The sequence below is a fragment of the Tachysurus fulvidraco genome, chromosome 21, assembly GCF_022655615.1.
Source record: "Tachysurus fulvidraco isolate hzauxx_2018 chromosome 21, HZAU_PFXX_2.0, whole genome shotgun sequence".
NCBI lineage: Eukaryota > Metazoa > Chordata > Actinopteri > Siluriformes > Bagridae > Tachysurus > Tachysurus fulvidraco.
In genome coordinates, this window is record NC_062538.1 from 1,064,598 (window position 1) to 1,079,802 (window position 15,205).

Below are 15,205 nucleotides of genomic sequence, written 5' to 3' on the forward strand. Positions count from 1 at the left end.
AAAAAAAAACGGTGCAGCCTAACGAACGATCTTTATTTCATGCGGTATTCATCACTACCATAACTGCCGTTCTAATTCATCGAGGTGGCTAATTGTAACCGGACATCTGAGCGCTCACAGTAAAGCACGTTAATGTAATGAGATGACCATAAAGATGCCTCTCACGCACAGTACGATGTCGTACGGGACGTGAAGAAGAGGTCGGACACGGAGTCGTAATTCAAACACCTTTGTTCTTCAAACCATTCTTTTAAAAGGCAAAGAAGTTTGATCTCTGGTGTGCCAAAGTCCAAGGTGAAGGAACATCTACAAATTTACCCTGAGTCATAAACAGAGAAGGTGGAAGTAATGAAGTGTCCTACATACACAGAGCCCTGACTGTGACTCAACACCACTGAACACCTTTAGAATGAAGCGGAACTGAAGTCTCCACAACATCATAGAGTCTGATCTCACTGATGATCTTGTAATGGCTGTTATTGTTACGGGTGCACAAACTTTTGGTTTTATGGTGTAGGTAGACTGATAGATATATATACTGTGTACTTATCAAGTGGTAAATGGTGGCACCTGAAACCATTAGGAGCAAGTGGTTGTATCCAGTAGGAAGTCTCTGAGACATCCAGAGCGCAAAGCAGTTTTAATTCTTATCTAATTACTAATTTCAGCATCTTTTCAGCATCTAAAACCTTCTGAACCTTCACCACAAATCGGCTCGCCATGTTAGGTGTTTTTCTCTTTAATCTAGTTTGAGAAGCTTCAAGGCTTCCATATGGTTAGAACTCATCAGCTATTAGGCAGCGATCGAGTAAAAACAAGTCATTTCCTTAGGCTTCACGGTTTTACACGATTATCGTGGAATTAGTTCTACATACTGTACTCACCCCCCGTCTATTAGTCACCTTGTGAATATTCTACAGAGCGAAGTCACAGCGGCTGAGAGAATTACATCTCTGGGATGTAGTACTGTATGCGTAAGGAATAAAACATGATGCCGTGTTTGCTGTTAGAGGAAAATAATCCACAGCAGGGTGTGGTGATGAGGCCTGACATGAAGTAGAGGATCATTACCATCACAGACTGTAGGATTTTTACTACGACGGCATGTCTCGAAGTGTGTTGCCTCTCTTATGCCTTTTTAGTTTATTAATCCTACCTATCATGCTTCATAAATATTCATTCATTCATTCATTTCCTACCGCTTTATCCGAACGTCTCGGGTCACGGGGAGCCTGTGTCTATCTCAGGCGTCATCGGGCATCGAGGCAGGATACACCCTGGACGGAGTGCCAACCCATCACAGTGCACACACACACACACTCTCATTCACTCACACACACACACACACACACCACGGACAATTTCCCAGAGATGCCAATCAACCTACCATGCATGTCTTTGGACCGGGGGAGGAAACCGGAGTACCCGGAGGAAACCCCTGAGGCACTGGGAGAACATGCAAACTCCACACACACAAGGCGGAGGCGGGAATCGAACCCCCGACCCTGGAGGTGTGAGGCGAATAGATTTAAGAGAAAATATGACGTATAGTTAAAAACTAGAACCACGACGTCTCTCAACAACACATGATTTAGTAAATGAAATGAAGTTTCATAAACGACTAGACGTAGAGCGATCGTGATCGGTTCACGTCATATAGACCAGTTACAGTGTGAAATCTCCTGAGGACGTTGGCACCGAATCTGTAACCGTAACCATAGTATTATATTTAGGTGATTTAAACACACGGTAGGAAAGTGTACAGGGAATGTGTCTGTTACTGAACACTGTTACTGAATGTGTCTGTTACTGAACACCGGTGTCTTGCATTTCATTTTGATTTTATTCTGAGATTTGAAAGTACGACCTGGATCTGAATCTAATCGTGCGAATGTTACTCACGTGTAAAATCGTCAAGCTTTTTTTTCACTTCTCACTTACGTTACAGCAGCGACAAACGGTTTCACCTGCCTCTGTTTTACTCTGTCGACATTAATAAGAGTAACTGAAATGCAGCTTATGACTGTTAGAATGTGCCGACACTGGAGACTCCTTCTGTAAATGTTAAGTAAGCGTTTTCTTTGCTGAGTAGCAACACGGTTTAATGATTATATGGAGTGTCCACTTTACACGTCTTTGTGAATAATCTGTTGCTATAGATTTATAATGATAATATAAATGCATCGTAATGCAAACCTTACAGCACGGCTCTAAAGGATCGGACGGCCGACCGATCGGATTTGAGATATCGACACAGCCGTGGTATAAAGTGTGTTTAAGCACAAGCAGAATGGAGCTCTTTTGACCCGAGCGGAACCTAATGTACTGAAAACGGGACGTCCGACTGATTAAGACCTCAGCAAGCTATCGACACAACTGACGGAGCACTGACATTCGCTATGGATCGGTTGTTTTAATACTTTTTCCTATATGTGCTACGATCCATCATGTCCACTTGACTCAGTGATGCACAGAATTCCCAAAACATTTATCAGCCTCACATTATCTCAGCCTGAGCATGTGTTAGAGGGGAAGGAGAGAGTTTAATGAAGTGTGGCAGCTGCTCAATAACACCTGAACAGGACCTTATGTAAATTCGACGACGAGCATCTCGTGTTATTCTGAGCCGATCGTGCGCTCGCTGGTATACTGGAACATCAGGATTAGAATATTTATTGACGATTGTGAATCTCAGATCTTGTGGGAATGTCAGCAACTGACTGATGGCGTCGCTGCATGGGACTTCATGCACAGACTTTGACTTACTACTGTCCCGTGTGCTGAACAGACATTTTAGAATAATTGCTCTCTGCAGTCCTGACTGCACCGAGCTTTCCCTGCTACTGAGGAAGGAGCTGTGTCTTTATCTCTAATCAATAGCATAGCCCTTTTAGCTTATTCCACTAAACTCCTCTGAGCTTTTTGAGTCACTAATAATAAGGATGACTGTTCAGTCAAATGCATTCATCTTCCATGCACTTAGAAATAGATTTTGTGTTAATAATTTAAGGCCAGTGGGTAGCGTGGTCACTTTAGAGTTGTCTGTCTGGAGTTTCACATGTTCTCACCATGTCCGTATGGGAAAAACATGCCAGGAGGTGAGTGTATTGGCTGTGCTGAATTGCCCCTAGGTGTGAATGCATTTGTGCCCTGTAATGGACTGGTGCCACATCCAGGCTGTATTCCCACATCACTCTCCTCCAGGATTCATATAGATTTAAGATCTTCCTGAGGATGATGAATAAACTACTGAACTGAAGATCACCTGGGTGTTTATACCTGACACTCCAAGTGACTCTGTTCTACACCGAGCCTCACTAGTGCTCTACAAGACAGTAAATAAATCCAGTACGTTCACTGGGTATGAATAAGCAGATATAAGCAGGCAATAATCTCAGAAAGCTCGGCTGAAACACTGATACCTGTCTGAGATGGAGAAAAAGTTCCAGGACTGGCAGAGCGGCACTAGAGCTAGAGCAGCTTTGAGAATAGAGAAAATGTTGCAAACATGCATTCGCCATTTGGCCCCGCTGTCCTGCTTTAGCTGTTGTAAAATGTGCCGAGGCCTTCTGCATCAGCGGTCGCAGCGTTGCCTAGCAACTGGACGGCACAGAGATCTCTGCAGAAACCCTCATCTTATGCTGAAAGGGAAAAAAAACAACAAACAAACACTCACTTCTTATCTTCCGCGTTTGAATTTGATGTTTTGTCGTTGTTGTTTTTTATAATTGACCAAAACGACCTGAACATTATTGTGACACACGATGTGCTGCTTTTAAAGTGTGTGACTGTGTAAATCCAGTCCACCTCCTCCTTCTTGTATGTGCATGGTGTGTCCTTGTGTTGAAATATGTGGCCGGTGTAAACGCTCTCCAGGATTACACCCGGCGCATTTTAATGGGTTGCAGGGTGACACGAGCAGCGCGCGCAGCCTCATTCCCCAGTGATACCGCGCGCGCAAACACTGCTTTCCATCTTTCGCTATTTATTTATTTCTTCTGACAAATCTAACAAATCTTACTCACTGATCACACCGAGAGAGAAAAAGGGCAAAACAAAAACAAAGCAAAACACGATGTGGATTTTTTTCTTCCAACCCAGCCATCTAAGCGTAAGCCTTGGTACTATTTTCCGGTCTTGATTTCCTTTCTTTTTCTTTTTTTTTCTTTCTCTCTCCATGTCGGCTCGTGGAGGCGTTCTTCAAGCTGAAGTGTGTCATCGTGTGTCGGCCGCCGTTTCTCCCCGAACATGCTGGGCTCCTCAACACACACATAACGCACCGAGGAGGATCGGCGTGGCTCCGCGTCTCCAGCAGGACGCAAACCTGGACTATTTGACGCTTCTTTTTTCTGATCGAGTACACAAGACTCTTTCCCCCCTTTGCAAGGGATTGCTTTCTTCTACTTCATAAAAGGGGGAAACCATAGACTACTACACGCTCTGACGTCCGCATCACAGATTTTTAATGTGCATATTGTTTTTCTTTTCTCCAGCAGTCGCTTTCGCCCTCGGAGAAACGAACCTCATCCGTCCAACAGCCATTACGCGGGGATGCTGGTTTAGATTTTCGTCAGTTTTTTTTGTTTATTTGTTTGTTTGTTTGTTTTAAATCTACCGACCCCTCTAAAAATCTCCAACATCTTTTAGTGCTGTAGGAGGACAAGACAACATCCTTAACACACATCACAGTGTGGAGCACATCACCGGAACCATGGCTCGTCCGCAGATTCGGACCTGGATTTAAACCATCTGAGTGACAAGAAGACGCCACTTTTCTTTTCTTTCTTTTTTTTCTTTTTTTTTCTTTTTATTTCTCGGTTTTGGTTGGCGTAGGAAGACCTTTTTCGTTACTTCTGAATTATAGTGAAATGTAATCATGATGTGTGATGTGCTGTTGGTCGAGAGGCTCTGTGACCTGTACGGATTTCCATAACCGGGAAAACACCTTGGGACCAATTACGAGCTTTTTAAATACCCCACTTCTCTGCTCTTTTTTTTTGTTGCAGAGCAATCACATGCATGTGATCCAGTGGGTCTGATTTGAGCGATTGATTTGGCCCTTTTTATCCCCCTTTTCGTTCCTTGTGTTGGATTTTTCTCTTATCTGTTATCGTTTTGGACCACAGGAGGTTGGATTACTGAAGGTGTACATATATATAAACGGATTTGTGGAAATGTTGGGTCCTCACCAAGAAAAAATATGTGGAATTGTCTCTGCTCTGACAGTGTTGTCGTCTGTCTGCTTTGTACAATGGTAAGGAAAAAAGATGGGTGATGTGAAGGGTTTTTTTTTCCGAAGCGCAGGGTTTTGGTTGTTTGAATTGCGCCAGGCTGCTTATTGCTATTGGCCATCGCTGATTATTCACTGATAGGGGCCACTGTGTAGTGAATACTTGTCCGTCCAATGGCATAAACACTTGAGGTGTGTGTGTGTGTGTGTGTGTGTGTGTGTGTGTGTGTGTGTGTGTGTGTGTGTGTGTGTGTGTGTGTGTGTGTGTGTGTGTGTGTGAGAGCAAGCCTGAGCGCGCGGGCAACATGCGCGTGTCCGTCTCCAGACGCGAAAATGAGCACAGTAGCACCATATCTGTATTATTATCATTTTAAAACACTGTACGTGTTTTGTTCATGTTAATGTCTACACGTATTCTCTGTGTACATACACGTCTGCTCGGCCTCGAGCGACGTGACACTGAGATTAGCGCAATCTCCAGCCTTTGACGTGAACGTGCGTCTAAAAGCACAAGCCGTATTTTTCCCCCTCTCTCTTAAATCAAAAGAGCCAAATCTATCGTTTTGCCGCAGACGTATCTGATCAATGCGTTTATATCTCAGTCCACCCCCCACCCCTAGACTACTAGCTCCCATCATGCCTTCTGATTATTCCATTACACATGTAGGATTCATCTTGGTTAATATAAGTAAAAAAAAGGGGGGGGGGGGATAAATACACCACTATCACAAGATCAGACGCAGATCTTCTGTCGTGCTGGTTGTTCGTTAGTGGTATCAGTGATTTCAGTGCCACCTGTAAGCATACACGATAAACATTAATCATTAGGCATATCACAATATATCAGAAATGCTAACAAGTGGACTCCAGAACTCTATGATTAATCATCTGCATTGTTTAGACAGCACAGGCCCCGAACTGAGCATCATCCAGTGTTGAGGTTTGGCCTCAAAGCTCTACATGCAACAGATTTCCTTCATGAATCGATCGAATCGGTCGATGCTGCGTCTCTCTCATCACAGTAGACATGGAATATCATGAGCTATCTCAGTAAAAATATATTTGTAATTTAATATCGTTGCTGCTTGAGCCTTCATCATTTACCAGAAGCGGTCTGCTCAATGATCTTAGATGATTCTGGTCTAAACCTGAATCTGGTCTAAACCTGAATCTGGTCTAAACCTAATTTCCCTCTAAACCTGAACTACATACTGTACAAGGCCATGTTGCAGTGTTGGTTTAGCTTCTTACAGAGGAACACATACACAGTCATGAGCACATGAGGGATGTATTCACACAAAATTAGGTTGCATAAGATCATACAGACATTGTCACACATCACAACACGACGCAGTACACGGTTTTAGATACGATATTGATGAAATATAGGCCACAATATGCTTTTAAATAATTCATGTTTTCAAATAATTTATGTCTCAGATTGTCATTAATGTTACTGGTAAAATCTGACTGCATGTTTATCATGAAACCTTGACCTCACAGACAGCGGTGGAAAAAGTACCATGAAATTAATACTTAAGTAAAAAGTCAAAATGTTACTCCATTAGAATTATAAAGTGAAAATCAGACAGTGTGTACTGTACGTTTAAACACCGTACATTAATCTCACTGAAGTATTCAACAGTAAAATATAAATGTTTTAAAATCGACGACCTCGATCGCATCGTGGGCGATCGTACCCGACTAGCTGCTAGTTCGCTAAGCATTCGGTCATAAGGAAAACCTACTGCTAACTCACACAATCCTAGATTTTATCATGTTATCATAACAAATTAATAAGCTAGCTAATTCAGCGAGTTTTTTTTTTATAAATTTACTGAGCTGAATACAACTAGCTAATTTCTGAAAATGAAAGTTAGCTAAAATGAACATAACTCACTTCTTTGGTTTTGATGGTGAATTTTCCATATAAGGTTTATATTTCATAATAATACCAGGAAAGGCCATCTCTCTCTCTCTCTCTCTCTCTCTCTCTCTCTCTCTCTCTCTCTCTCTCTCTCTCTCTCTCTCTCTCTCTCTCTCTCTCTCTTTTATTTAAATAAAAGTACAGTATTGAAGCAGCAGTATTTTCCACCTCTGCTCTCAGGTTGAGGTTTTGTGTGTCCAGAGTGATAATAAGTAATAATAATAATATTCAAGCAGTTCTGATCATAAATATTCTTTATTGTTATGCAATTTTTTAATAAGTGTCACTGTCTGTTTGTAGCAATTCTGCTGGATCTGGAATATCTGTGGCCAAAGCGACAGTGGACAAACTGTTGAGGGGTTATGACATCCGTCTCCGGCCGGATTTTGGAGGTACGTCCTGTCTTCCTTTCCTTTCACGTGTAACCGCCGAAGCAAAGTGAACGAGTCCCTCTGATTTATCTTCTTGAAAAATCCGACCGCTAAACGATCCGGCCGTACGAACGAATAGCCGCCGCCGTCCCCGAAGCTCGTTCACAGATACGAGCGAAGCGCTAAAATTATAAAAAGAACCAGGAAGCAGTAATACACGCGAGTTATTAACGTTGTGGAAAGTTTCACAGCATTCATTCAGCTGGAGAACCAATTTGAGGGTGAGGATGTAGACGATCCTGACGGAGAGGAACGCAGGGAATATGTTCAGTCTTTAAAGAAAAAAGAATTGGACGTTCACTTGTGCTCTGTTCGGTCATTTTAATTCCTGATTACATTTCCCATCACCTATGCCGAAAGAAAGAAAGAAAGAAAGAAAGAAAGAAAGAAAGAAAGAAAGAAAGAAAGAAAGAAAGAAAGAAAGAAAAGCAAGCAAGCAAGCAAGCAAGCAAGAAAGAAATAAGAAAAGAAAGAAAGAAAGAAAGAAAGAAAGAAAGAAAGAAAGAAAGAAAGAAAGAAAGAAAGAAAAAGCAAAAGCAGCAGAAGGACTTCTAAAGGCTGAGCACACTGTTTCAGCTGCCCATGATTCATAGTTATGCACACGTTCACAATTTTAAAGAACCCCAGGGATGCTTCTTCATCCACAAAACACAAAATAACTTTGCTTCACCCACAAAAATGCATTGTTTGAAGGACGACGTGTCCAACCATTCATCACCGGTCTCAGTTTTGTCCCCTGACATTGCAAAGAGGCTGTAAATTTGCTCCTGGAGGTGTTTTTTCTTCCCAGTGTTCAACTCACCCTCAGCAAATTAGCTTGTATTTCACCAAAGAAGCAAATTTTTACTGTGAATTATAAAGTGCACAACTGTATCAGAATGTCTAGAGGAAGCCGATGCCGTCTATCCGTCCGTCCGTCCGTTTATCATCTCACGCTTTACTGCCGTTTATTTACATGTACAGACAACTGTTTGACGTTTTCATTCATTGAGAACCACTTGGAGGGGTTTTCAGGTCAGGGCTAAAACGCTAGCAATAATAAGATCTGCTAACTTTGAGGTTGAGTTAATTATTAATAAAACTTACAGACGCAAAGTTTTGTTCAGAAAGACTCTCAGCATCCGTCTGTAGTCGGGTCGACTCGTGTGTGAGAAATTGACTCGAGTCAGAGATGGGAATAATAACATGATGTTGACATCGTCGCTCTGGATGAGGGTAGAAATGTAAATGTAAATGTTAACATGATGAATGAAAAGAAAAATTCATACCACACACAGATACACATCAGGAAGGGAAGGGGGCGGGGCTTCGCAGGAAGTGCAGCATCGAGTAGAATGCATTTTTTGTGTGATTCTATATAGTAAAACTGTGAGTAATAAATATACTCGTCATAGATAGACATTAATCATCTTAACGCAGCAAACGAAAGAAAATAAATTATTACGTTTATTCATGAGTATGTAAATTATTTTGATGTTGTAGTGGTGTGTGAGCTGACACGCGATCCTCTCCTTTGTTCTGCATGTGATCGATGGGAACATTTATATTTGTCGATGCTGAATTTTTCCCTTGACGTGGCCTTCTGCAGAACAGCACTGCTTCATTTAACACCTTTAGTCCATGTCTGATCTCTAATCCATGTCTGATCCTCACTCCATGTCTGATCTTTACTCCATGTCTGATCCTCACTCCATGTCTGATCTTTACTCCATGTCTGATCCTCACTCCATGTCTGATCTTTACTCCATGTCTGATCCTCACTCCATGTCTGATCTTTACTCCATGTCTGATCCTCACTCCATGTCTGATCTTTACTCCATGTCTGATCCTCACTCCATGTCTGATCTTTACTCCATGTCTGATCCTCACTCCATGTCTGATCTTTACTCCATGTATTCTGTTTACTCCATGTCTGATCTTTAGTCCATATCTGTTCTTTACACGTCTTATCTCTAATCCATGTCTGATTATTAGTCCATGTCTTCTCTTAAGTCCATGCCTTCTCTTTACTCCATGTCTAATCTCTAATCCATGTCTGATCTTTAGTCCATGTCTGATCTTTCTTCCATCTTCTCGTCTCTTCATACAATGTTCAAGGTTGATGTGTTTGTGGAAAGGAAAAAATTGAAGGACAGAACCTTCTACTTGGTGTGGACTAAAGACCTGACTCACATCCTTCATGGTCTAGAGCTCATCTCTTCTTATTATCGATGATGGATTTTGGTTTTTAGAAGAACTTGTTTGTTGTAAAAGGAACTTTTAGTTCGAATGTTACTAGACCTGGATCAGGGCTTCTTAAGCTTTTGTGTCAGTTGAACATCTTCAGTTCCAGCTACATTTTCAAGCAGACTAACTTGTGTGTGGTTTGTGCTCGGATCCGTATCCTTTTGTGACTGTAGTTTTCTTTTTTAGCCATGAAGATTGAATTAGCGAGCTAACGCTAACGTTGGCTCTAAGAGCTGTTATTAGAGCTCCAATTCAGTTCTGAGGTTATAATAAAATGTTAGAACGCAGAACTTTCTCATTAAATTATTTCATAAACTGTGGATGAAAAACCTGAGATCTAGCCCATGATCGTACTCCCGTGCCTAGCGATGAGCGATGCCAGATTTATACGAACTCTAATGCTGCTGAGGTGAAATAAACATAAACATCATCCGCATGAACGTTCTGACGGTCTTCAGATCGCCGTCCGGAGATCCGGAGATCTTACAGCTGATGGAGGATCTAACAGCATTAATGCAGAAGCGAGTCGGTGTGCAGGAGCCGTACATTCATTACACACAACAGGTCAAGGATGTTATCTGCAGCTAATCAGGATTTAATTAGCCGGTTTGGTCATTGTGATTTAGCTTTATTATGGAGATTAGTGAAGAGAACTTTAACCTCTCTGTGCACAAAGAAGGGTCATGTGACTAGTGACATTTCTGTCCATGTGAAGAAGAAATAAAACGATGAAACAGAAATAACAAAGCAAAGACTTTTAATAAGACTTTTAATAATTTTTCCTGCTTTTAAGTTGGAATACTTTAATGATAATAAATCAAATATTACACTGGAGTTTTGTTCCCACACATTGTAAACTAATCGAAACAGTCTTATTGTTTTTATAATTAAGTTTAAGTTTGATATCGTGTTGTGTTTTTATATTTGGTTTATTGTAATCATATTTTAGGAAATCATTCAGTAATCGGATTATATATATAATGCGTTTTCTTTTTCTAACGTATCACTCTTTGTGGTGTGAAAGTGAATTAGAAATAAATAAACAACGAAAACATTTATGTTAATAAATGTAAATATAATAAAAATCAATCCTTACAAAAAAAAAAAACAATCAACTCTCTTTAATATTTAAATAATAAAGGACCTTCCCAAATCTAGAGCAGATCTTCGCTATTTGTTACGTGACCTCCGCCTCGTGTGTGTGGAGTTTGCATGTTCTCCCCGTGCCTCGGGGGTTTCCTCCGGGTACTCCGGTTTCCTCCCCTGGTCCAAAGACATGCATGGTAGGTTGATTGGCATCTCTGGAAAATTGTCCGTAGTGTGTGTGTGTGTGTGAGTGAATGAGAGAGTGTGTGTGTGTCCTGTGATGGGTTGGCACTCCGTCCAGGGTGTATCCTGCCTCGATGCCCGATGACGCCTGAGATAGGCACAGGCTCCCCGTGACCCGAGAAGTTCGGATAAGCAGAAGAAAATGAATGAATGAATGAATGAATGAATGAATGAATGAATGAATGAATGTACATACAGGACACAATCACAGCACAGGATTCAGGAAGCAGGCATAAAGTCACCGAAGCTTAATCGAGTATAAAACTAGAACCACGCTGTAGACATTTAAACGCTAGGATATAAAAGCTGAAAATAAATATCGCTAGCAAGAAGCTGGGTATAATAAGAGGGTCGTAATGATGATGTCACTGAGCCTAAAACTTTTGCACCCCTATGAAGTGAGTGCTGATTTGCTGATCCCAACATGACCTGGGTCGGGGACACACACACACACACACACACACCAAATACTTCAGTTTTCTACGTCATATAAATGTGTTCAATTACTCACACAAGTTTCTGTCACGATACATCAAGCGGAATCGTGGGCAAGATACTGAATTTTTTAATCAGCTAAACACCTCAAAGTCTCAAACAGACCACAACAACAACAACAACAACAACAACAACAACAAGCTATTTACATTTTCAGACACATTTGGCTGAACGTTTTTTTTTTAACTGAGAGTCTTTGAACGTATGACATCATTTCCAGTGATTCTCATTTTTGTGGAATTTTGTTACTGAGCGAATGTTTCAGTGCAACGACAGCGAGAGACCCCTTAAAATGGCCGACTTCCTGATCGGCGCACCGACTAGCGAACTAGCGAGCGGATTGAGACGCTCCTCGTGTTTGCCTTTAAATTGATTGGAAATGAAATTCTGTGATTCATTTTGAAAGACGTGACTTTTTCATTTCCAACGATGGTTGTTGACAGATGACCCGAGTGTGTGTCGGGTCTGTGTGAAGCGTTGGGAGAAATAAAGATCCTGCAGAAGGACATTAATAATGTGATTATTAATTAATTACTGAAATAAAATCAGAACTCAGAGACCTTCGTTTAAGTCAATAATGCATTCGAAACGGATTCATTGAAATTCTTTATTTTAATCATTTTTAGACCTTTTTGGGTTTTTTTTCCTCCTAGGGGTATAAAATAATCACCTTGTCCACCTCGCTACATGTACACACTCCCTCAGTGACAGAAAGAACAGAAGAAACGATAAAAACAGTCGTATTTAACACGTTAGAAGCACATTTCTGTCTTTACATATATACTGAAGTAAAATCCGTGCGGTCCATTAAACCTCCGTTCACACACAACGTAAAGAAAAGTCATTATTACTGTTACACTAATCTCCAAAGTGAGGAGGTCTGCTGGTAAAAATGGAGCGACAATAGAGAGAGTGTTCACAATTCAGTAGCTATAAACACTCACTCACAATCACACTCACAATCACACTCACAATCACATTCACACTCACAATCACACTCACAATCACACTCAAAATCACGCTCACAATCACACTCACAATCACACTCAAAATCACGCTCACAATCACACTCACAATCACACTCACAATCACACTCACAATCACACTCAAAATCACGCTCACAATCACACTCACAATCACACTCAAAATCACGCTCACAATCACACTCACAATCACACTCACAATCACACTCACAATCACAATCACGCTCACAATCACACTCACAATTACAATCACACTCACAATCACACTCACAATCACACTCACAATCACACTCACAATCACAATCACACTCGCAATTATACTCAAAATCACACTCACATTCACACTCACATTCACACTCACATTCACACTCACATTCACACTCATAATCACACTCACAATCAGACTCAAAATCACGCTCACAATCACACTCACAATCACAATCACGCTCACAATCACACTCACAATCACAATCACACTCACAATCACACTCACAATCACACTCACAATCACAATCACGCTCACAATCACACTCACAATCACAATCACACTCACAATCACACTCACAATCACACTCACAATCACACTCACAATCACACTCACACTCACAATCACACTCACACTCACACTCACAATTATACTCAAAATCACACTCAAAATCACGCTCACAATCACACTCACAATCACAATCACACTCACAATCACACTCGCAATTATACTCAAAATCACACTCACATTCACACTCACACTCATAATCACACTCACTCTCACAATCAGACTCAAAATCACGCTCACAATCACACTCACAATCCCGCTCACAATCACACTCACAATCACAATCACGCTCACAATCACACTCACAATTACAATCACACTCACAATCACAATCACACTCACAATCACACTCACACTCACAATCACACTCACACTCACAATTATACTCAAAATCACACTCAACATCACGCTCACAATCACACTCACAATCACAATCACACTCACAATCACAATCACACTCACAATCACACTCGCAATTATACTCAAAATCACACTCACATTCACACTCACATTCACACTCATAATCACGCTCACAATCACACTCACAATCACACTCACAATCACGCTCACAATCACACTCACACTCACAATCACACTCGCAATCACACTCACAATCATGCTCACACTCATAATCACACTCACACTCACAGTCACACTCACATTCACACTCACACTCATAATCACACTCACTCACAATCACACTCACACTCACAATTATACTCACAATCACGCTCACAATCACACTCACAATCACACTCACATTCACACTCACACTCATAATCACACTCACAATCACACTCACAATCACACTCACAATTATACTCACACTCACACTCACATTCACACTCACACTCACAATCACAATCACACTCACTCACAATCACACTCACACTCACAATCACACTCACTCACAATCACACACAATCACACTCACACTCACAATCACACACAATCACACTCACACTCACATTCACACTCACACTCACAATCACACTCACTCACAATCACACACAGTCACAATCACAATCACACTTAAACCCACAATCACACTCACAATCACTCTTATTTCACAAAACTCACAGTTTTCACTAGTATGTTCACATACACGCATACACACACAAACACACACACATGTACATGCACAAACACACACATACACACATACACAAATGCACACACACATATATACACACATATACACACATATACACACACACATACAAACACAAACATACATACACATGCACACCTATACACACACACACACACACACACACACACACACACATACACATATAAAAGTGTATGATCCATGGCTGTTGTCTTTAGTGATGTAATGCACTTAATTCACAGTCAATTATTACAAACATACACACACAGCAAACACAAAGGTTTTATTATCTTCTAACACTGTGTTTAGTAATAGTGCTTTAAAATTTATAGATGATACGTAACCCCACTAAATAGTTTAGACTCCATCAGGAAAAGAGGCTCAGTGCTGCACTGCTGTAACTAAAAGCAAGACCTGAGAACCATCTAATATGTTTAGAGACTTGGCCAGAGATCAAATCATGACGGAAATGAAGGATAAAAGTAGTGAAATAAAAGGAGATAAGAGTCTGAGACTGAACAAGGTCTTTATCGCTGAAATAAAATACAATATCCAAAGTCCAGGAAAAATTTATCTCACCAACAGATTTGAAGTTTTTTATTCTGCACTTTTTGCCCTCACCTAATGGTGGCAGTAGTACCGACATCGTGTGTTACCGTTAGCTGAATAACGAGCTGATTATGAGGCTGGTTTTCACATATGAGAAACTTATTTAAAATTACATCCATTTATTTGCAGTTGTCACTTTCCATTTTGTAAGTGAAGTCGTTTTCACGCGACAAATTTTCGGGTGTGAAATCTAACAATAAAAAGGCGATAAAAATCCACACAGCACATGTATGTATTATGGGCTGTCAATCCATCATGTCTGTGTGTTGGCATGGCAACATCAAAACACTATGGAGAAATTGTTTGGAAAA

The 15,205-nt window shown here is 40.9% G+C and overlaps 1 protein-coding gene across 1 annotated transcript in view; it reads left to right on the forward strand.

Annotated features, from left to right (window-relative positions):
- Positions 1-3,714: 3,714 nt before the first annotated feature.
- gabrb4 (gamma-aminobutyric acid type A receptor subunit beta4) overlaps positions 3,715-15,205 on the forward strand; it is a 62,700-nt gene continuing 51,209 nt past the window's right edge. The window contains exons 1-2 of the mRNA XM_027154217.2: positions 3,715-5,254; positions 7,458-7,549. Of these exons, the coding sequence (XP_027010018.1) occupies positions 5,175-5,254; positions 7,458-7,549 (172 nt within the window). The 5' untranslated portion in view covers positions 3,715-5,174. The remainder of the gene's footprint in view (positions 5,255-7,457; positions 7,550-15,205) is intronic.